This window comes from Physella acuta, unplaced genomic scaffold (assembly GCF_028476545.2).
Source record: "Physella acuta isolate Inbredline_101_S28 unplaced genomic scaffold, ASM2847654v3 ptg001328l, whole genome shotgun sequence".
In the NCBI taxonomy this organism is placed as follows: domain Eukaryota; kingdom Metazoa; phylum Mollusca; class Gastropoda; family Physidae; genus Physella; species Physella acuta.
This window is the reverse complement of record NW_026732843.1, coordinates 1,000,001-1,021,598: the sequence shown is the minus strand read 5'-3', so window position 1 is coordinate 1,021,598 and position 21,598 is coordinate 1,000,001. Positions and strand designations below refer to the sequence as shown.

Genomic DNA, 21,598 nt, shown 5'->3' with positions numbered 1-21,598 from the left:
GCCTTAATGAAATCACATAATCCCTCCCCCTTCTCCAACCAACACAACTAACACCCTAGAGCAACCCCTCCCCTCCCGCACTCCATCAATGTAGTGTCAAGTTCTGACTGGATGGCCGTGACAAGATTTAGCCACATTCAGTGCAGTCAGTCCTGGAGATCTTGTAGTACCGGTATAGAGAACAACTCCACATATGGCTGACTGATCATGGCGCTCTTGTAGTTGAGAGTTATCTGCCCCTGGTCGGATGGTGTTCGAAGTGATTCTAGTACGCTAGAGTAAGTTTCTCATTCGATCAAAGACACTTTCAAAACGTAGAGTTTAAGAATGAAATGACACCCCCTCCAACTGAGCTAAGATCTGTGTTCCCTACAGTATGTTCTTGACACCCCTTCTAACTGAGCTAAGATAAGTATTCCCTGTAGTATTGTATCGCAATCTGTAAACATGTGAGGAGAACACGAGTCTAGAAAAGACAAACACTTCTTACAAAATCTAAAAATATCCTCAATACCAGTAGCAACCAACAGCCCCACTAACCTAACCTTAACTCTAACATTAACAACCACACTAACCTAAACTCTAACATTAACAGCCACACTAACCTAAGCTTAACTCTAACATCAATAACCCCAATAACCTAACCTTAACTCTAACATTAACAGCCACACTAACCTAACCTTAGCTCTAACACCAACAGCCCCACTAACCTAACCTTAACTCTAACATCAACAGCCACACTAACCTAACCTAACTCTAACATCAACAGCCACACTAACCTAACCTTAACTCTAACATCAACAGCCACACTAACCTAACCTTAACTCTAACATTAAAAACCACACTAACCTAACCTTAACTCTAACATTAACAGCCACACTAACCTAACCTTAACTCTAACATTAAAAACCACACTAACCTAACCTTAACTCTAACATTAAAAACCACACTAACCTAACCTTAACTCTAACATCAACAGCCACACTAACCTAACCTTAGCTCTAACATCAACAGCCACACTAACCTAACCTTAACTCTAACATCAACAGCCACACTAACCTAACCTTAACTCTAACATTAAAAACCACATTAACCTAACCTTAACTCTAACATTAACAGCCACACTAACCTAACCTTAACTCTAACATCAACAGCCACACTAACCTAACCTTAACTCTAACATCAACAGCCACACTAACCTAACCTTCACTCTAACATCAACAGCCACACTAACCTACCCTTAACTGCATCACCAAACACAGGAACAAGCTATTACCTGAACATAAGCAGCCTATTCTTATTTAGCTATTCTATAGAATCAAAGCTTATAAAAAGTAGTGTAGCACTTCACGTGTTTTTACCCACATTTGTTACACTATAAAACATCCTCACTGCCCTATCTGCCCTCGTTATGCTCAGTGCCCGACCTTGACATTACAAACATTATCCCACGGTCTCTCGCGTCATAACTACCGTACAGGTTGTCACGTGGTCTCTTGTTATGTAACCATTTTACGGAGTTTAAAGGTCAAGTTTGTAAAAAAAAAAAACAATAACCTTCAATACTTTCACCCTCCTACCCTCCACACTTCCTCTCATCAACACATTCCATCCTCCATCCTCCAACCTTCTCACCAACACTCTACAACCCTCTCACCAGACCATTTCATCCTCCAATCCCTCAACAACACAACTCACCAACACCCTCTAACCCCTCACCAACACATTCCAACACATTCCAACCACCAACCCCACCAAACAATCTCATCACTCCCCCATCACCATCATTCAACCCATCATAACTCCTCCCATAATCACCCACAACCCCTTACCAACCCTATCATCCCTTTAACCATCATGTCTCCCCCCACCAACACCCTCCTACCCTCCTACCCCTCATCTCACCTCCTCATACCCCCCCTCCAACCTACCATTCTAAAATTGCCTTTTCTGTACTTGTACGGTAACGTCGACTTTCTACTAGCTCTGGAGCCCCTAGTCGGCTGGGATGGTTCGCCCCTGGGTACTACACTCTTAACAGCCCGGGGGTGAGACGTGCTAGCTAATTACGTCACATCCTGTTTTACATCACCCAGCGCAGAGCTGTTTTCTGCCAAAACAGACTTTAACCTTTGACCTTTTCCCCTCAAACCACCAAGGTGACCTTTGTTGAAAATTCCAGTCAGTTTATTGAAAACATTGAAAACAACAACAGTAAAACAGCCAAATAAATCACAGCTACTACTACTACCTCAGCAACGATAACAATTAATACACCTAAGACAACAGCTATAACCATTATATCATCAACTTAAGCAACAACTGCCATTTTTACTGCACAACTAGAGTTCTCAAAATACAGAGAAAAAAAAATTCCTCGTTATCGGTGAAACGAGATTCGATCGTGGTCTGTCTCATACCAAATCCTTCCCATCACGCTATAAAATCATCAACCATCATCACGTGATTCCCGGACACGATCTCGTGTTATCCAAACATTAGTTTCACGCCGTAATTTGCCCGTTAGGTTTTTACCAGCAGACAGGTGTTGTAACGATTTACACGCTCGTAATGGCTTACCTAAACTCCGCCATGGTATCGTCTTAGTTTCAGCTTGATACTTATCTTCGATCCTTATGGTATCGTCTATAACAATTTAAGTAGGTTTAAGTATCGATCCCGTATCGTCGTACTAAAACCTCCGTGCCGTCCTACTTTTGGTATCTCTATTACCCGTGGGTCCTCCTTCAAGCAATTCACGGAAGGTGCTTAACATGTGCTTAAAATGTGCTTTCCATGTGCTTACAAAATTTAAAATCACTTTTCCTTGCGGAACTAGAAATTAATTTTGACACTGCATGTAAACAAACCCACGTGACTCGATCTACGCTGTTTTGTTGGACTAGTTATTTTAAGTCATAGGTTCATTAAATGCTCGTACTTGGGCTCTAGATAATCTTAGATTAACGTTTCCCGTTAATCCCGGGTTCAAACCCACACTGTTTAAGATATTTTATTTACGTATTTCTTCACTTTTACCATCTGTTCCTGGTGCATCTTCTGCTTTGAGTTTTGGTACAGCTGTCTACACTTCTGTTATGTGTGTGGGTTTCAGTTTTGATGTCCAGTTCTTTTGGCTTGGTGGTCTAGCAATGTCTTGAGAAAGATGCGAACCGAAAATCTGCGCACAAAGATGCGCAAGAGAATTTATTTTAAATCGATCATCTGTAGACGTCATCAAAGAATGACTACGTGTACATAGCAGCACAATAAAACATTTTTCTAAGAAGTATGACAGAATTAAAGTGTAGTAGTATAGTTTGTATTTGCGCAATTTTCCGTTTGCGCATTTTTCTGTTGCGCAATCTTACGTTTGCGCATTTTCCCTGTAAAATATTCATTCCATCGACTTTATTTTTCGCATTTAATATCCTGCTCATTTTACGTTGTTAGTTATAACTAATAGGATCAATGGCATAAAAAAATACAATAGCAATTTCTGCAACTAAAAACAAAGCTTTCTAAAGACCTGAGTATAATAATTTGGTTTTGGTGCAAAGCTGCAATCGTTGAAAAATGTGACGTAACAGTGACGTCGATTGATCACATGACTGAGCCTCGATGTCGGCACGTGTTTATAAGACTACTGACCGGAAGTGTATGATCGTCTGCTCCACTCACGCACCAACGCCATCAGGCGTTAGCTCACCACGCGCACACGTGAGTTCGGTAAGCCAACCAGGCAAGCCGCTAATTTCCATACGGCAACGAAAAACCCGACCACCGATCTCAGACTACGCCGGGCTTGTAGCAGACGTGAAATCTCCTAATGGCTCTCAAATCCGCGGCCCGGTTTATCTAGGGCCGGACGGGCTATTTCTGGACACAGTGGCCAGATTTTTGAAACATTGTCAATCAAGGCTGGGAGAATTATGATCATTGTGGCTAAATTCAGCTTTCATAAGGGCGGTGCATTTGATTGGATTGAAGGAATCAGATCCATTAGGTACAACGTAAACAGCAATTGATAATTGAAGTGGCCGTCAGTGCAAATGGCCGTCCGTTGAAGTGGCCATGACTACAAGAGACCTTCAGTTGAAGTGGCCACCCATACACCTCTGTAATTTAGACTGGCGTGTATATATATTGCATATATCGATCCGGATTTGTGCTAGGGGGAGAAGGGGGTGAAGGGGAGTGTGTTGGACATGTGACCTGTTGATGTTGGCGTGTGAAACATGGTGGAGAGTATGGTGGAGAGTATGGTGGAGTGTATGGTGGAGTGTATGGTGGAGAGTATGGTGGAGTGTATGGTGGAGAGTATGGTGGAGTGTATGGTGGAGTGTATTGTGGAGAGTATGGTGGAGTGTATGGTGGAGTGTATGGTGGAGTGTATGGTGGAGTGTATGGTGGAGTGTATGGTGGAGTGTATGGTGGGGAGTATGGTAGAGTGTATGGTGGAGAGTATGGTGGAGTGTATGGTGGAGTGTATGGTGGAGAGTATGGTGGAGTGTATGGTGGAGTATGGTGGAATGTATGGTGGAGTGTATGGTGGAGTGTATGGTGGAGAGTATGGTTGGTATTTAAGATGTGAACTCGTTATTTTTGTGCTGAAAACATGTATCATCCAATTAAACCTACATCAACAACTGGATGTCAAGTATTGATGACGTGAAGTGAAGTACATTACTTATGATATCAGTACAGTGCACATATATAAAGTGAGATGTGAAGTACAGTAGCTATGATATCAGTGCAGTGTATAGATATTAGGTGAGAAATTGGCCAATGATTGAGAAATATACGGAGTGAAATAAGAAATAGTCGATAAATACAGCCAGTGAGAATACGGTTAAGATAATCTGGTAAGTTATCAAAGTATCACATAAAAAACAACCTTTTTTGCACAATGAAGATTCTTGTTTTTCTTTACTTTTTTTCATTTTCACGCTCGAAGATTTTTTAGCAACCTTTTTTTTAAAAAAAAAAAAAAAACCCAACTCAACGACAGTTTTTATCTTGTCTGATACGCGCAATGAATTATTTCCCTTTTGGATTACTGAATTCCTATAAAAGGAAGCAAGCGGAAACAGGTGAAAAATCACTCGCCGTCCCCGATATGGTTCAAGTTCTGATAGTGGTTAATTGATTTCTCGCAACTAGTTACTATAAATAGCACATGGTCATTAGCATCTGTGTAAGTTGGGAAACTGGGTCACATGTGTCGGTGTGTTTTATCTTTGAGTGTTTGTATGTTAGTATGTATGTATGTATGTGTGTATGTATGTATGCGTGTGTGTATGTGTGTATGAAAAAAGGGAGGGGGTAGCTGTGACCTGAAACGTGTTTAAATCAACATAAATAGTTGGAGATGATAGTTGTGCTGACACTTCAAAACGCATTATCTAACAACCTTAGTTGACCCTTAGGTGCTGGTGGGTAGGGCCCATAGGGGTAGTTGTGACGGTGGTGGGGGGGGGGGGGGTCAGGGGGAGAGGTCGAGAGAGATAGTCGCTATACATACAGAGCCAGTGTACACCAGTTTTAATGTTGTACAAAATTCAATCAAAATGCAGCTATCCAATGTTTTAAATTAAACTGTTTCTTCTCTTGATTAAAAATACACGTAGGACCAATTCACTGCCGTTTCAGCTTTGATAACACAAAATGTACACAAAATGTACACCAAATGTACACACAATGTACACCAAACAATAAACTATAGGCCTTGTTGTGTCGCGATTGCTACACAATTAATTAAGCTAATTTGAATAATTCTCTCATACAGTGCATACAGTAAGACAAACACAATTTGGTGATTTTAGTGTCTCAAAATATCAAAGCTTTTTTTTCGGCTTTATTTTAAAAGTAAGAAACATAAAAATAAAAGTAACATCTTGAATGATATCCAAGTACTGTTTTTGACTGTATGAGGTAGGATGTAAGACAGCTCTGTGTTTAGCTATTATATGAATTTCCAGCTTGTTTATTGTGTGAATTCCCAGCGTGTAAATTGTATAAATTCCTGTTTTGTTTATTTATTGTGTTTTTCCCTGTTTATTTATTGTGTGAATTCCCATGTTGCTTACTTATTGTGTAAATCTCTATCTTGTTTATGTGTTGTGTGCAATCCCATCTTGTTTATAGCCTGGGTCTGAGTTTAGAATGGAAGCACGAGCGGGGTAGTGTGAAGACTGCTGGGTCAACTTGGGTCACCGGGTTGTAAAAGATGATGACCGCTAGGGGGCTTCCACTTCCGGTACCTGCCAAGGTCAATGAATGTTGTATTAATAATGTACAGCGCTGTTTTATAATTCACATCAAATATGTTCCGCAATACCAATCAAGATTGTTTAAAAATATTCGTTACATTGTCAGGAATTATTTCTTGGTGTTATTACTTGCATTAATGCAGTAACCCATTAATTCTCAAAATTTATTGATTCATGTGTTGTCCTGTTGGCATTTTTATATTAATCCTATAAATGAATTTTGAAAGATCGACTATGTTTCTTGTCCAATTGAATTTAGTTAAGCATTGAACGATCTTTTGGCTTTTTTATACTTAACAGTAGATCAGTGATTCTCAAACAGTGGGTGACAGCTGTCTGGTATCGTATTAGCTGTCTTATATCGTATGAGCTGTCTAATTGTTGTCTGGTATTTTATTAGCTGTCTAATTGCTGTCTGATATCGTATTAGCTGTCTAATTGCTGTCTGATATCTTATTAGCTGTCTAATTGCTGTCTGATATCGAATTAGCTGTCTAATTGCTGTCTGGTATTTTATTAGCTGTCTAATTGCTGTCTGATATCGTATTAGCTGTCTAATTGCTGTATGGTATCTTATTAGCTGTCTAATTGCTGTCTGTTATCGTATTAGCTGTCAAATTGCTATCTGATATCCCATTAGCTTTCTAATTGTTGTCTGATATCGAATTAGCTGTCTAATTGCTGTCTGATATCGTATTAGCTGTCTAATTGCTGTCTGATATCGAATTAGCTGTCTAATTGCTATCTGATATCGTATTAGCTGTCTAATTGCTGTCTTATATCGTATTAGCTGTCTAATTGCTGTCTTATATCGTATTAGCTGTCTAATTGCTGTCTGATATCGTATTAGCTGTCTAATTGCTGTCTAGTATCGTATTAGCTGTCTAATTGCTGTCTGGTATCGTATTAGCTGTCTAATTGCTGTCTGATATTGTATTAGCTGTCTAATTGCTGTCTGATATTGTATTAGCTGTCAAATTGCTATCTGATATCCCATTAGCTGTGTAATTGTTGTCTGATATCGTATTAGCCGTCTAATTGCTGTCTGACATCGTATTAGCTGTCTAATTGCTGTCTGATATCGTATTAGCTGTCTAATTGCTGTCTGATATCGTATTAGCTGTCTAATTGCTGTCTGATATCGTATTAGCTGTCTAATTGCTGTCTGATATCGTATTAGCTGTCTAATTGCTGTCTGATATCGTATTAGCTGTCTAATTGCTGTCTGATATCGTATTAGCTGTCTAATTGCTGTCTGATATCGTATTAGCTGTCTAATTGCTGTCTGATATCGTATTAGCTGTCTAATTGCTGCCTAATATCGCGCGAGATACCACTGTGATCTAATTTAGACGTTTCGGTCACTATGACCCGTAGAGGTCAAGGACTCACGTTTGATGTGACGGACCAATGGGAGGCGTGGGCTGCCAAGCGTGAAGGCCAGCCTCATGGTCGTGTCCTGGCCAAGGTCAAGCTCCCATGTCTGCACGTCAAGGACGTCAGCGCCACCACCCAGATGGGTGCCATTAGGGCTAATGACGTAGGCTGTAGCTGGAAATAGAATTACGTCATAACCTGCTTGCTTCATTTCTTATTAAATACATGATTGTAGGATTCCCGCCAAAATATTTTTGTTTTGTTTTTCTTTCTAAGACTTCGAAAATAGTGGAAATTGATTAAATGTTTAATTGAATAGAGCGATCAGACTTATTAAAAAAAGACATAGCCCCTACAACTACTGACTTCATAAACTTTATTGCAGTTTCTGTCTGACTTTTTCTCCGGGGAGGAGGGTAGGTGAGAGCACTTGAAATATTATTAGGGGGGGGGGGACTTGAAAAAAAATTTTGAAGGTGGAGGGGGGGGGAGAGGCGATAGACGTGCATTGGGGGGGGGGGTGGGACTACCATCCCCGAAGAGATGCCGGAAAGAAACTCTCCTTTATTGGAATAGAGCGAAGACAAACGTAAACTTACGCGGCAAACACTGAAAGATCGCTTCTGAGCTGTCCATCCTGTACACAGTGCAGTTGTCGTCCTTGGTTATGTTGTAGGCCAAAAACTGTGAGAAATATTTTTTTAATCATAAAAATGTTCTAAATTATAAGCTTTCATGTAATTATGCACTAAAAAGGAGAAAATAAATGATTTTCTTTAAATATATAATAATACATTACTATTTAAATACAATAAAGAAAAGCGTGGACCACTTGATTATCTATTGGATAACTTTACAAATATTTAAAAAGAGACCCACGCTTATCTTTATAGTTATTTAAATAGTAAGGTCTCAGGACACAAAAGAAAACAAATCCTTTAAACAAATTTTGTTTTACCGTTCTAAGATCAAAGACTGTCCTGGGGTCGTCATTGGCCCCAAACTTTGCCGCCTGACCCCTACTGAAGTCTGCCGCGTAGCTGCCATAACTCTGAAACAAACATGGCCGCGGGTCACGTGATTGGGTGGATGTTTAATTCAGCGTAGTCGTAACTAACTCTGGCCGATGGATTGGGATATTTACAACATATTTTGAGTGCGTGTTAATGAAGTTAGGACGTAGAAGAGCTGTCAACAGATGGAGCAAGTTTTGAAGGTTCACGTAGAGTACCAATGATGTAACAACCCCTTTCACGCGGTTACTCACTCAAAAAATATGAACTCTACTTACATGAATACACTGTTTACATGAGTACGTACACAGCAAATGTGAATTTCGCTTACGCTTACATGATTACACTTACATGATAACTTCAAATAGAAAACAAGGTAATTAAAAAGTCTAGTGACAATTTTAGCGCAATTTTCTTATGTTATCTAAAAGTAGCTCTGTCGTAGCGTAAATCAAGAGCATGGTTAGTAAAACCATTGGTTAGTTATTAAAACGTTTTTTATTAATTTTTTTCAGTATTTTACATGTTTTATTTACAATAGAGTTACATGAGTAAAAACCATTGCGCGCCTACTGAACGTGATGGCGCAGCCATGGAACGCGATGGCGCAGCTATTGAACGTGATGACGCGTGTGGTGTGGTTGGAAAAAATGCCTACTAATTCGGTCCAAATTTTAATTAATTAAAAAATTTTTTTGTGACCGAACGAAAGGATATTTTTGAAAACTTTCTTCGGCAATATTGTTCTAAATTATGGCAGGAATCGATTGGTACATGTTTCAAGTCGCTTAGTGGTCTGGTTGCCGAGATATGGGCCAAAAACTGCATTTTTTCGAGGTTTTTTTGGCTTTTCCGGGAAATCCATGAAAGAAACCCGTAATTTTTATGGCCTATGTTCATCCTCGTAACTTGCTTAACATAATTGCTTTTGGAACTAGTCATCGATATTGCTTCGTTGAAGAGGAGATACGACTTAAAGCCCGGACACACATTCATCCATACATTCATACATTCATCCATCCATTCATCCATCCATTCCCAGAAATGACGAGTTAATAAACGCAATTCTCCAGAATGGAAATTGCGCTAAAAATATGCCTGAAATAAGTTGTAGGCTCGAAAGAGAGTGTCACAACGTATTTAATGTATAGTAAAAGATTCAGTCGATAATAATTGATAGTCTATTTGTGAAGCTTACATCGTCTTGAAGATACAAATCCGGTTAACAGTTACAATTGTTTACCTTGTGGGTAAAATTAATATGTTGTAGATACAAGTTTAAAAATTTAAAAAAAAAAGTTTTTGACATTGGCGTCATTAGGTCGGGTGTCACCTGGTGTGGTAATTGAGGATGTTATCCCCCCTTCCTCCAACAATTTTGGATTTTCGATTACACCTTCCCTTATTAATTTCTTATTTTATCTGGATAAAGCACACTGGTTGCCGATCATGTTGAAATGTAAACTTATAAACGTTGTTGATGAAGTTAAATTATAAACTTATTTAGGATGTCCAAAAAATTGAAACGTAAAGTTATTTACGTTGCGGATCAAGTTAAAATGTAAACATTTACGTTGCAGATAAGAGTAAAATGTAAACTTATTTAGACTGGACAAAGTTAAAATATAAACGTATTTACGTTGTCGATGAAGTTGAAGAAGCCAGCTTGTATCTGTGGGGGGAGGCAGACGGTGGTCGGGTCCTGTCCACTCACTATTGTGATCGCCACGAAAACAAACACGACCTTCATCTTCTGCTTGATTTCCCCGGAACTCTGCTCACGTGACTGTTTGTTGTCGGCACGTGACCACTTTACACACCACTGATTGGTCCAGCGTTCTGGGGTCTACATGACGTCACAGCACTAGTCTGTACTGGCTGACTCCAGATGACGCCAGGCTGACTCAAGAGTGCTGTCGACTCTCCTTCAAGAACGGAGTTATCTCACTTGAGCAGGGAACTTGATCCGCCCATTGAGATTATTGATAACTACTTTCAAACTTTCAATAGGGTTAAAGAATACAGTGTTTTTTTAGGTTATCACCGACTTCTTCAGTAAGAAGACTGGAAGGTCAGCAGAAGGCCAATCTAATGAAGGTCCTAAACAGTGAGAGGACTAGAAGGACATGATCTCAGCGATACGAGGACAAGTAGGTCTAGTTTTATTGCGTCCTACAGGATGTCCTACAATGTGTCCTCTCTATTCCAGGGTCTAGTTTTAAATAATCACCTTCTAATATTTTATCCTTATTGTTAATCTTAAAACATAAATTCCAACTTCTTAACTAGTTCTACTATGAATAGGCTGACTTACAAGCAGTGGCGGAACTAGAAAAAAAAGGCTCCCCCGCAAAAAAAAATTTTTTGGGCCCCCCCTATATGTATATATATATATATATATATATATATATATATATATATATATATATATATATATATATATATATATATATATATATATATATATATATATATATATATATATATATATATATATATATATATATATATATATATATATATATATATATATATATATATATATATATATATATATCCGAACTCGAGAACTTCGGGCAAGCTATCAAAAGCTATATTATATATATATCTAAATTTCAAATAGTCTATTACCTGAGTATTTTTATCTATTTCATTGCAATGTATAACCACTCTGAGATAACGAACCAGACAACAATAAGTCCGAACTCATTTCGGGCCCGCAATAATCATTTTTTACAAATTTTTGTATTTTTTTTTTTTTTTTTTTTTCAATATGTTGAATTCTTTTAATCATGGTTACAGTACAGCAACTCACAACTTGGAAAAGTCAAAATTTGAAAATGTCAAAGGGATAAGGAAAAGATAACATATGACATAAAGGATAACAGGAGCAGATTAATTCATTGGAGTCATAGTCAACTTTTCTTTAGACTCCCTTTAAAAGACAATCTTGCCATTATCATGGTATAAAAATACTTAGCCTATCTCTACAACTTTTTAATTACTACATTATAATAATTATATACAAGAAGGTTTCAGGTACAAGTGTCAACAACAGTTGAGGCAGAGTAAAAGTAAATGGTAGAGGGGAGAGGAAATGTGGTAAATATTGAAGTGTAGATGGATATAAAAGTTTTAACACAACAGATTAACAGCAAAAACGTGTATAGAAGTGTGTTATAATGGTTAAATGATACCTACAAACAGTTTAATGTAATGTATAATTGGTATATTTAAAAAAAATCACTAGCTGATTGTAAAGTTCACAATAAAAATGTCTTGTTAGATGAACAGACAGCATTTTAAAATTTACAGTCCACATATTTCAGTGAGTTTACCATGTATATTGTATTATTTTAAATGTATTTTACCTTGCTACTTAAATAGTTCCTTAATTCCAGTTGCATTATTTTCTTTTACATATTAAACAGTAATTAAGAAAAAAATAAAGAAACTAAAACAAGTTGAGATTTAGATCTTCTAGTTAACATAAACTACAACTAGTTTTAATAAAATTGTAATAAAAAATGTGATAAAATGTACTAAATAAATATTTTACAAAAACTAGCTTGTACATCAGTGCCAATATCACAATTATGCAGATATTTCAGGAAACAATATGAAAATCTAGGTATGATTATGAGCACAACCAGGCCATTTAATCATCATCGTCATCATCAGGTACAAACAATTCATGTTCTTCCAACCAGGCAGCAAACTCTCTACTCAGTGTTGCTCCACCAAGCAGAAAGGGGGTGATGATTAAAGCAGACTTAATAAGGCCAAATCTGACTTGACCTGGTTTGGGAAGAATAGCACCACTGTCATTTTTTACAAGATTTCTAGTGGGTGGATTGAAACTTGCTAAATTAGCTCGATTTGAATCTATTAACAATCTACGAGTTGTATTTGCTAGAATTCTTAAGCTGCTAGCAGCCATGTTTTTTTTTCAAGCTGTGTATTATATTTTCATGCTTACCGAGAATTGTGAAAATATTTGCTTTAAAATTGACATGATGGTCAAAATTATATAAACACGTAAGCTTGATTTGTGCAATGGTTTCTCGCGTTATGTTTATTTTTATGATTTTTCGTATGTATATTATCAGTTTTTAATACATTCATTTTTATAGCTATATGATTCTTTAGTATGCCTTATTTAAATAATAATTAAGAGATTAAATCGCTCTCTAAAACAAAACTATTTAAATGAGCTTTATGGGCACCCCTATTTTAAAGGAGGGCAGTAAATCATGGAAGTAGTCTGAACGTTTGCCTATCTTTCAAAGTACAGCTCTTGTGGATTTTATATTTTTCTACGCAACAGTGTGTGTTAGTTACTGTAGAACAATCACTGCTATAGTAGACCTGTTTGTTTTTTACAAAACCGCTATCAAGATGCACGAAAAAGATTATTTATGAAAAGAAAATTTATTGTTTTTTTTGGTCGGAATTGGGCCCCTAAAAGTCGTGGGCCCCCCCCGCATTGCGGGGTCTGGCGGCACTGTAGTTCCGCCCCTGCTTACAAGCTACGTGTTACTTTAAATCTGTAGACTTACAACCTTGTACTACTATTGTTTAATTAATCTCTAAATTCATGAATTCCGCGCAAGAATTGAGTAAAGATTAAACGAAAACCCCATGTATAGCATTCTTCTTCCTAGATCCTGGAGAATCAAGTGACGTTTATTTGGTGTCAGCTGTCATGTTTATGTGTTGTTTTGTTGGTTGTGTGAATATATTTGGACATTATACCCCACACCCCATAAATTAAACAGTTTGGGTACTGCTTTATAATGGAATATCTTAATCCTAATTATAGATAGCGGACATTGATAGCAAGACAATGAATGTACAAACAAAACAGAACAAAGTCATTTTCTTGTAAGAAATTTATTCGAAATGTACAAAGTCAAAATTTTCACGTGTATGCTACATAACTTGTGCATTTAGGACGGGGGGTGGGGGGGGGGGCATGGCAAAGAGTTAGTGAGGGCAAGAGGGCAAAGATCTAGTGAGGACAGGAGGGGGGGGCAATGATCTAGTGAGGACAGGAGGGGAAGGGGCAAAGATCTAGTGAGGACAGGAGGGGGGGGGGGGGGGGGCAATGATCTAGTGAGGACAGGAGGGGAAGGGGCAAAGATCTAGTGAGGACAGGAGGGAGGGATGTCGAAGAGAACAGGATCAACTGACTCGGCTGAGTTGAAATAAAGAAACGACTGAGTTTCCTTGCCAGCCTCTGTAAATGAAACAAAGATTGAAACAATCAGCACTGTAAATAGTACGAGAATAGCATAAAAAAAGATTGACAAAATCAACGATATAATAGTACGAGAATAGCCAGATGAATATAAGCTTTAAGCCAAACACACTAAACCTCAAACTGTTACTTATCGAAAGTATTTTGTAATCAACCGTCTAGTTATAATGCCACACGACTATCTGTTCAAAAAGACAATTAGACACCTGTCTATTAATGACGTCACCGAGACAGCTGTCTTCTGTCCAGCACGACTTACCAAAGAGTTGAGACATGACGGGTACAGCAGGCGATGACGTGGTGAAGGCCACCCTGGTCAGGTCACCCCCGGGCAGGTCCACCTCCCACACGTCCATGTCTAGAGAGGTCAGACCGTAGCCGATGTAGCTGTTGTTTGGGCTAAACAGTCGTGCGTCTTCTGAACATAGACACAAATATTTGGGCTAAATATAGACATAAATATTTGGGTTGAACATAGACACAAATATTTGGGTTGAACATAGACACAAACATTTGGGCTGAACATAGACACAAATATTTGGGCTGAACATAGACACAAATATTTGGGCTGAACATAGACACAAATATTTGGGTTGAACATAGACACAAATATTTGGGTTGAACATAGACACAAACATTTGGGCTGAACATAGACACAAATATTTGGGCTGAACATAGACACAAATATTTGGGTTGAACATAGACACAAACATTTGGGCTGAACATAGACACAAACATTTGGGCTGAACATAGACACAAATATTTGGGCTGAACATAGACACAAATAAGTGGCTGAACATAGACACAAATAATTGGGCTGAACATAGACATAAATATTTGGGCTAAACAGTCATGCGTCTTCTGAACATAGAAGTAAATATTTGGGCTGAACATAGCCACATATTGGGGCTGAAAATACACACAAATTTGTGGACTAAACATAGACACATAATCGGGCTGAACATAGACATAAGTAATTGGGCTGAACATAGACACAAATATTTGAACTGAACATAGACACATATATTTGGACTAAACATAGACACACATATTTGGACTGAACATAGACGCAAATATTTGGGCTAAACATAGACACACATATTTGGGCTAATCACCCGTGCGTCCTCTTAACATAGACACAAATATTAGGGCTAAACATAGACACAAATATTTGGGCTAAATATAGACACAAATATTAAGGCTTACAATAGACATATTTGCGCTAAACAGTTAGATCTTTATCGCTCTACACTGACAGATTCAAACCAGCTAACTTGAAAGTCGAGCAGCTCTAGATATCGACCACGGGAAAACGTCAACAAAGACAAACAAGAACCCGTAAGAGCTTTATAGTGATCCAATTTAACATTTGCAATTCGTAAATAAAATTTTAGCAGAGTTCAAGGACTGATTTAAAGAGTCCAGCATCATATTATTACAGTTACACAAGTTGTGATGTTGTTGCTATTCTTACTTACTTGACAGACATCGTTACTTACTTGGCAGACATTGCTCGTAAACTTGGCTGTCGTTCATCTTGAACTTGATGCAGTTGTCGTTTGGTATCTGGATGTTGTAGCCGACTCTCTGATAAGAAAGGTCAAGGTTACATTAGTTATATAAACACTGTATGGAATTCTAGTACCAGCTGAACTCACAGCGGAGTTATGAAATATTATTTTGGAGATGAGTGGTTGGGTGGTCAACCGTTTGATGTGTATTTTTAGAAAACATTGTCCCAAGATACGTATCGTGAAGTCTGGGATGGACAAGACACCCCACCCCCACCCCACCCCACCCAACAACCCACACACATTTTAACACAGATATGTCACACATCAGACCATGAATACGCTTCTACCAGCATGTTCACATATCAAACCTTTTCTCCGACGGTAACAAAATCTTATTGAACCAACTGTTTCCTAGCATGTCCGCATTTCCAAATTTTTCATCACCATTAAACAAACTGACAGAAAGGGATCAACCTAGATACAAAATGACGTCAGCACACGAAAGAACCAATCATCATGATCTTTCGGACCTGTCACGTGACACAAAAGGGCCTACGAGAAAGCACTGTTCACTACTTAAGTCCCCTATCAGTCTTTTATAGCATAGTGTCGACATTTAAAAAAAAGTAGATTTATATATTTATTTAAGAAACGGGATTAACTGTCGAAAAATTCACTTAATAAAACATGTCAATTTAAACATGACACTTTCATGAATAAATTATTACTTAAATTTTACAGAATATTTTTTTGAGATAATTATTTGTTGTGAAATAAAAAGTACCCATTATTTGGAAACATATTTACTTCTATGTTTCTGTTCATTTAAAAAAATAAACTAAAACAATTCGAAATAAGGGTTTAGTTGAGCCTGAATACAATGCAGACTTTAAAGATGGGGATAATGGTTGGAGATTAGAGGGGAGAAAACATGGGATACCGTCTGGTTATGGGTGGGTGGTGGGGGAGAAAACATGGGATGTCGTCTGGCTAGAGAAAACATGGGATGTCGTCTGGTAATGGGTGGAGGAGAGAAAACATGGGATGTCGTCTGGACCAGAGAAAACATGGGATGTCGTCTGGGCCAGAGAAAACATGGGATGTCGTCTGGTAATGGGTGGAGGGGAGAAAACATGGGATGTCGTCTGGGCCAGAGAAAACATGGGATGTCGTCTGGACCAGAGAAAACATGGGATGTCGTCTGGCCAGAGAAAACATGGGATGTCGTCTGGGCCAGAGAAAACATGGGATGTCGTCTGGTAATGGGTGGAGGGGAGAAAACATGGGATGTCGTCTGGTAATGGGTGGAGGGGAGAAAACATGGGATGTCGTCTGGACCAGAGAAAACATGGGATGTCGTCTGGTAATGGGTGGAGGGGAGAAAACATGGGATGTCGTCTGGTAATGGGTGGAGGGGAGAAAACATGGGATGTCGTCTGGTAATGGGTGGAGGGGAGAAAACATGGGATGTCGTCTGGGCCAGAGAAAACATGGGATGTCGTCTGGCCAGAGAAAACATGGGATGTCGTCTGGCCAGAGAAAACATGGGATGTCGTCTGGTAATGGGTGGAGGGGAGAAAACATGGGATGTCGTCTGGACCAGAGAAAACATGGGATGTCGTCTGGCCAGAGAAAACATGGGATGTCGTCTGGTAATGGGTGGAGGGGAGAAAACATGGGATGTCGTCTGGACCAGAGAAAACATGGGATGTCGTCTGGTAATGGGTGGAGGGGAGAAAACATGGGATGTCGTCTGGACCAGAGAAAACATGGGATGTCGTCTGGCCAGAGAAAACATGGGATGTCGTCTGGTAATGGGTGGAGGGGAGAAAACATGGGATGTCGTCTGGACCAGAGAAAACATGGGATGTCGTCTGGCCAGAGAAAACATGGGATGTCGTCTGGTAATGGGTGGAGGGGAGAAAACATGGGATGTCGTCTGGACCAGAGAAAACATGGGATGTCGTCTGGGCCAGAGAAAACATGGGATGTCGTCTGGGCCAGAGAAAACATGGGATGTCGTCTGGGCCAGAGAAAACATGGGATGTCGTCTGGTAATGGGTGGAGGGGAGAAAACATGGGATGTCTTCTGGTAATGGGTGGAGGGGAGAAAACATGGGATGTCGTCTGGGCCAGCTGATCTCTGAGGTTCCTGTAAGACAATCGGTTGCCGGGCACCGTCAGGGACTGTCGCGGAATGTCCAAACATTTCATTAACAACCGGCATCCCGCATGATTAAATGTTGGACTAACACGGTGTCTGGGATCACCGTGATAGATGTTTGACAGACCACATGACAGACAGAAATTTGACATATCACATGACAGACAGATGTTTGACAGATCACAAGACAGACAGATATTTGACAGACAAAATGACAGACAGAATTTTGACAGGTCACATGACAGGCAGATGTTTGACAGATCACAAGAATAAAGAAGTACCATTACTTCTGTAAGATTGTAGACTAAAGAACTATCATTTCTTCTGTAAGATTGTACACTTAAGAACAACCATACCTTTGTAAGATTGTACACTTAAGAACAACCATACCTTTATAAGATTGTACACTTAAGAACAATCATTACCTCTGTAAGATTGTAGACTTAAGAACAATCATTACTTCTGTCAGATGATAGATATAAGAACAATCATTACCTCTGTAAGATTGTAAACTTAATAACAATCATTACCTCTGTAAGATTGTAAACTTAGTAACAATCATTACCTCTGTCAGATTGTAGACTATCTTGAAGTTCCGACTCTGCCAAAGTTGTGCAACCAATCTCCTACTGAAGTCAAGTCCAGTAACTCCGAAATCCTAGAAAATAAAACAATTTTTTTTTCTCTGAAACAGATGCTGTGTCATCTCATTCACCCAGACGGTTTAAACAACACAAAAATGTACAAATGTAGAACATTTCCTCATGATTATACATTCTAAACCATACTAGATCGTCTTGTTTTTGTGTGTTAATTGCTCACAGGCTATATATATCTCCAAAATTCGTAAACGGAATAAAGTTATTTGGTTCAAATATTTGCTATTTATATACCTGTATTTAATTGGACCATTTTGTCGATGGCCCACGTCCCTTTGATGTCTGCCTGGGTGCTTTGTTAAATAGCTGTCTTCATACCATCTTCTAAATGTCGTCATACCATCTTCTAAATGTTTTCATACCATCTTCTAAATGTCTTCATACCATCTTCTAAATGTCTTCATACCATCTTCTAAATGTCTTCATACCATCTTCTAAATGTCTTCAAACCATCTTCTAAATGTCGCCATACCATCTTCTTAATATCTTGTTCTAAATGTCGTCATACCATCTTCTAAATGTCTTCATACCTTGTTTTAAATATTCGTCATATCATCTTCTAAATGTCTTCATACCTTGTTCTAAATGTCGTCATACCATCTTCTAAATGTCTTCATTCAGTGTTCTAAATGTTGTCATACCATCTTCTAAATGTCTTCATACCATCTTCTAAATGTCTTCATACCATCTTCTAAATGTCTTCATGCAATCTTCTAAATATCTTCATACCATCTTCTAAATGTCTTCATACCATCTTCTAAATGTCTTCATGCCATCTTCTTAATTTCTTCATACCATCTTCTAAATGTCTTCATCTCTTGTTCTAAATGTCGTCATACCATCTTCTAAATGTCTTCATACCTTGTTCTAAATGTCGTCATATCATCTTCTAAATGTCTTCATACCTTGTTCTAAATGTCGTCATACAATCTTCTAAATGTCTTCATTCAGTGTTCTAAATGTTGTCATACCATCTTCTAAATGTCTTCATACCATCTTCTAAATGTCTTCATACCATCTTCTAAATGTCTTCATACCATCTTCTAAATGTCTTCATACCATCTTCTAAATGTCTTCATACCATCTTCTAAATGTCGTCATACCATCTTCTAAATGTCGTCATACCATCTGCTAAATGTCTTCATACCATCTTCTAAATGTCTTCATACCATCTTCTAAATGTCTTCATACCATCTTCTAAATGTCTTCATACCATCTTCTAAATGTCTTCATACCATCTTCTAAATGTCGTCATAACATCTTCTAAATGTCGTCATACCATCTTCTAAATGTCGTCAGACCATCTTCTGAATGTCTTCATACCATCTTCTAAATGTCTTCATACCATCTTCTAAATGTCTTCATACCATCTTCTAAATGTCTTCATACCATCTTCTAAATGTCTTCATACCATCTTCTAAATGTCTTCATACCATCTTCTAAATGTCTTCATACCATCTTCTAAATGTCTTCATACCATCTTATAAATGTCTTCATACCATCTTCTAAATGTCTTTATACCATCTTCTAAATGTCTTTATACCATTTTCTAAATGTCTTTATACCATCTTCTAAATATCTTCATACCATCTTCTAAATTTCTTCATACCATCTTCTAAATATCTTTATACCATCTTCTAAATATCTTTATACCATCTTCTAAATGTCTTTATACCATTTTCTAAATGTCTTTATACCATCTTCTAAATGTCTTCATACCATCTTCTAAATTTCTTCATACCATCTTCTAAATATCTTTATACCATCTTCTAAATATCTTTATACCATCTTCTAAATGTCTTTATACCATCTACTGAACACAATCGTTCCGTCTTATGAACATTTTGTTTTTACTGAACCCAATATATACCGGTTTCTGCACCGTATAACATTCGTATAACACAAACTCCAAACTCCAGATTTTATATTTACACAACATTCGTACAATAAAAACTCCACAAATTTTATAATTACACTACACAAAAATTCCATAACATTCGTACAATACAGACTCCAGATTTTATAACTACACAACATTCGTACAATACAAACTCCAGATTTTATAACTACACAACATTCGTACAATACAGACTCCAGATTTTATAATTACACAACATTCGTACAATACAGACTCCAGATTTTATAATTACATAACATTCGTACAATACAGACTCCAGATTTTATAACTACACAACATTCGTACAATACAGATTCCAGATTTTATAATTGCACAACATTCGTACAATACAAACTCCAGATTTTATAATTACACAACATTCGTACAATACAGACTCCAGATTTTATAATTACACAACATTCGTACAATAAAAAACTCCAGATTTTATAACTACACAACATTCTTACAATACAGACTCCAGATTTTATAACTACACAACATTCGTACAATACAGACTCCAGATTTTATAATTACACAACATTCGTACAATACAGACTCCAGATTTTATAACTACACAACATTCGTACAATGCAGACTCCAGATTTTATAATTACACAACATTCGTACAATACAAACTCCAGATTTTATAATTACACAACATTCGTACAATACAAACTCCAGATTTTATAATTACAAAACATTCGTACAATACAGACTCCAGATTTTAAAAAATTACATAACATTCGTACAATACAAACTCCAGATTTTATAATTACACAACATTCGTACAATGCAAACTCCAGATTTTATAATTACACAACATTCGTACAATACAAACTCCAGATTTTATAATTACACAACATTCGTACAATACAGACTCCAGATTTTATAATTACACAACATTCGTACAATAAAAAACTCCAGATTTTATAACTACACAACATTCTTACAATACAGACTCCAGATTTTATAACTACACAACATTCGTACAATAAAAAACTCCAGATTTTATAATTACACAACATTCTTACAATACAGACTCCAAATTTTATAACTACACAACATTCGTACAATACAGACTCCAGATTTTATAATTACACAACATTCGTACAATACAGACTCCAGATTTTATAATTACACAACATTCGTACAATACAGACTCCAGATTTTATAATTACACAACATTCGTACAATACAAACTCCAGATTTTATAATTACACAACATTCGTACAATTCAAACTCCAGATTTTATAATTACACAACATTTGTACAATACAAACTCCAGATTTTAAAAATTACACAACATTCGTACAATACAAACTCCAGATTTTATAATTACACAACATTAGTACAATACCAACTCCAGATTTTATAATTACACAACATTCGTACAATTCAAACTCCAGATTTTATAATTACACAACATTCGTACAATACAAACT

At 37.5% G+C, this 21,598-nt stretch overlaps 2 protein-coding genes across 3 annotated transcripts in view; both read right to left on the bottom strand.

Moving 5' to 3' along the window:
• Positions 1-5,811: 5,811 nt before the first annotated feature.
• On the bottom strand, positions 5,812-10,480 carry LOC131958451 (uncharacterized). Its single transcript, XM_059323508.1, has 5 exons — positions 10,302-10,480; positions 8,608-8,700; positions 8,249-8,333; positions 7,665-7,823; positions 5,812-6,263 (listed from the first exon to the last, which is right to left on the bottom strand). Exons 1-5 carry the CDS (start codon positions 10,410-10,412, stop codon positions 6,142-6,144), a joined length of 570 nt encoding a protein of 189 aa, XP_059179491.1. The 5' UTR covers positions 10,413-10,480; the 3' UTR covers positions 5,812-6,141.
• Positions 10,481-13,772: 3,292 nt separating this feature from the next.
• LOC131958450 (uncharacterized) overlaps positions 13,773-21,598 on the bottom strand; it is a 10,145-nt gene continuing 2,319 nt past the window's right edge. For both annotated transcript variants that reach the window (XM_059323507.1, XM_059323506.1), the window contains exons 2-5: positions 18,166-18,258; positions 15,422-15,509; positions 14,182-14,340; positions 13,773-13,901 (exon numbers count right to left, since the gene is read on the bottom strand). In XM_059323507.1, coding sequence (XP_059179490.1) covers positions 13,807-13,901; positions 14,182-14,340; positions 15,422-15,509; positions 18,166-18,258 — 435 coding nt within the window. In that variant the 3' untranslated portion in view covers positions 13,773-13,806. The remainder of the gene's footprint in view (positions 13,902-14,181; positions 14,341-15,421; positions 15,510-18,165; positions 18,259-21,598) is intronic.

Coding starts and splice junctions, on each gene's coding strand:
- LOC131958451 (XM_059323508.1), bottom strand. CDS start 10,412: ATGAAGGTCGTGTTTGTTTTCGTGGCGATCACAATAGTGAGTGGACAG. Junction 8,334..8,607: donor CAGTCTTTGATCTTAGAACG/GTAAAACAAAAT, acceptor TATTTCTCACAG/TTTTTGGCCTACAACATAAC. Junction 7,824..8,248: donor GATCTTTCAGTGTTTGCCGC/GTAAGTTTACGT, acceptor TTCTATTTCCAG/CTACAGCCTACGTCATTAGC.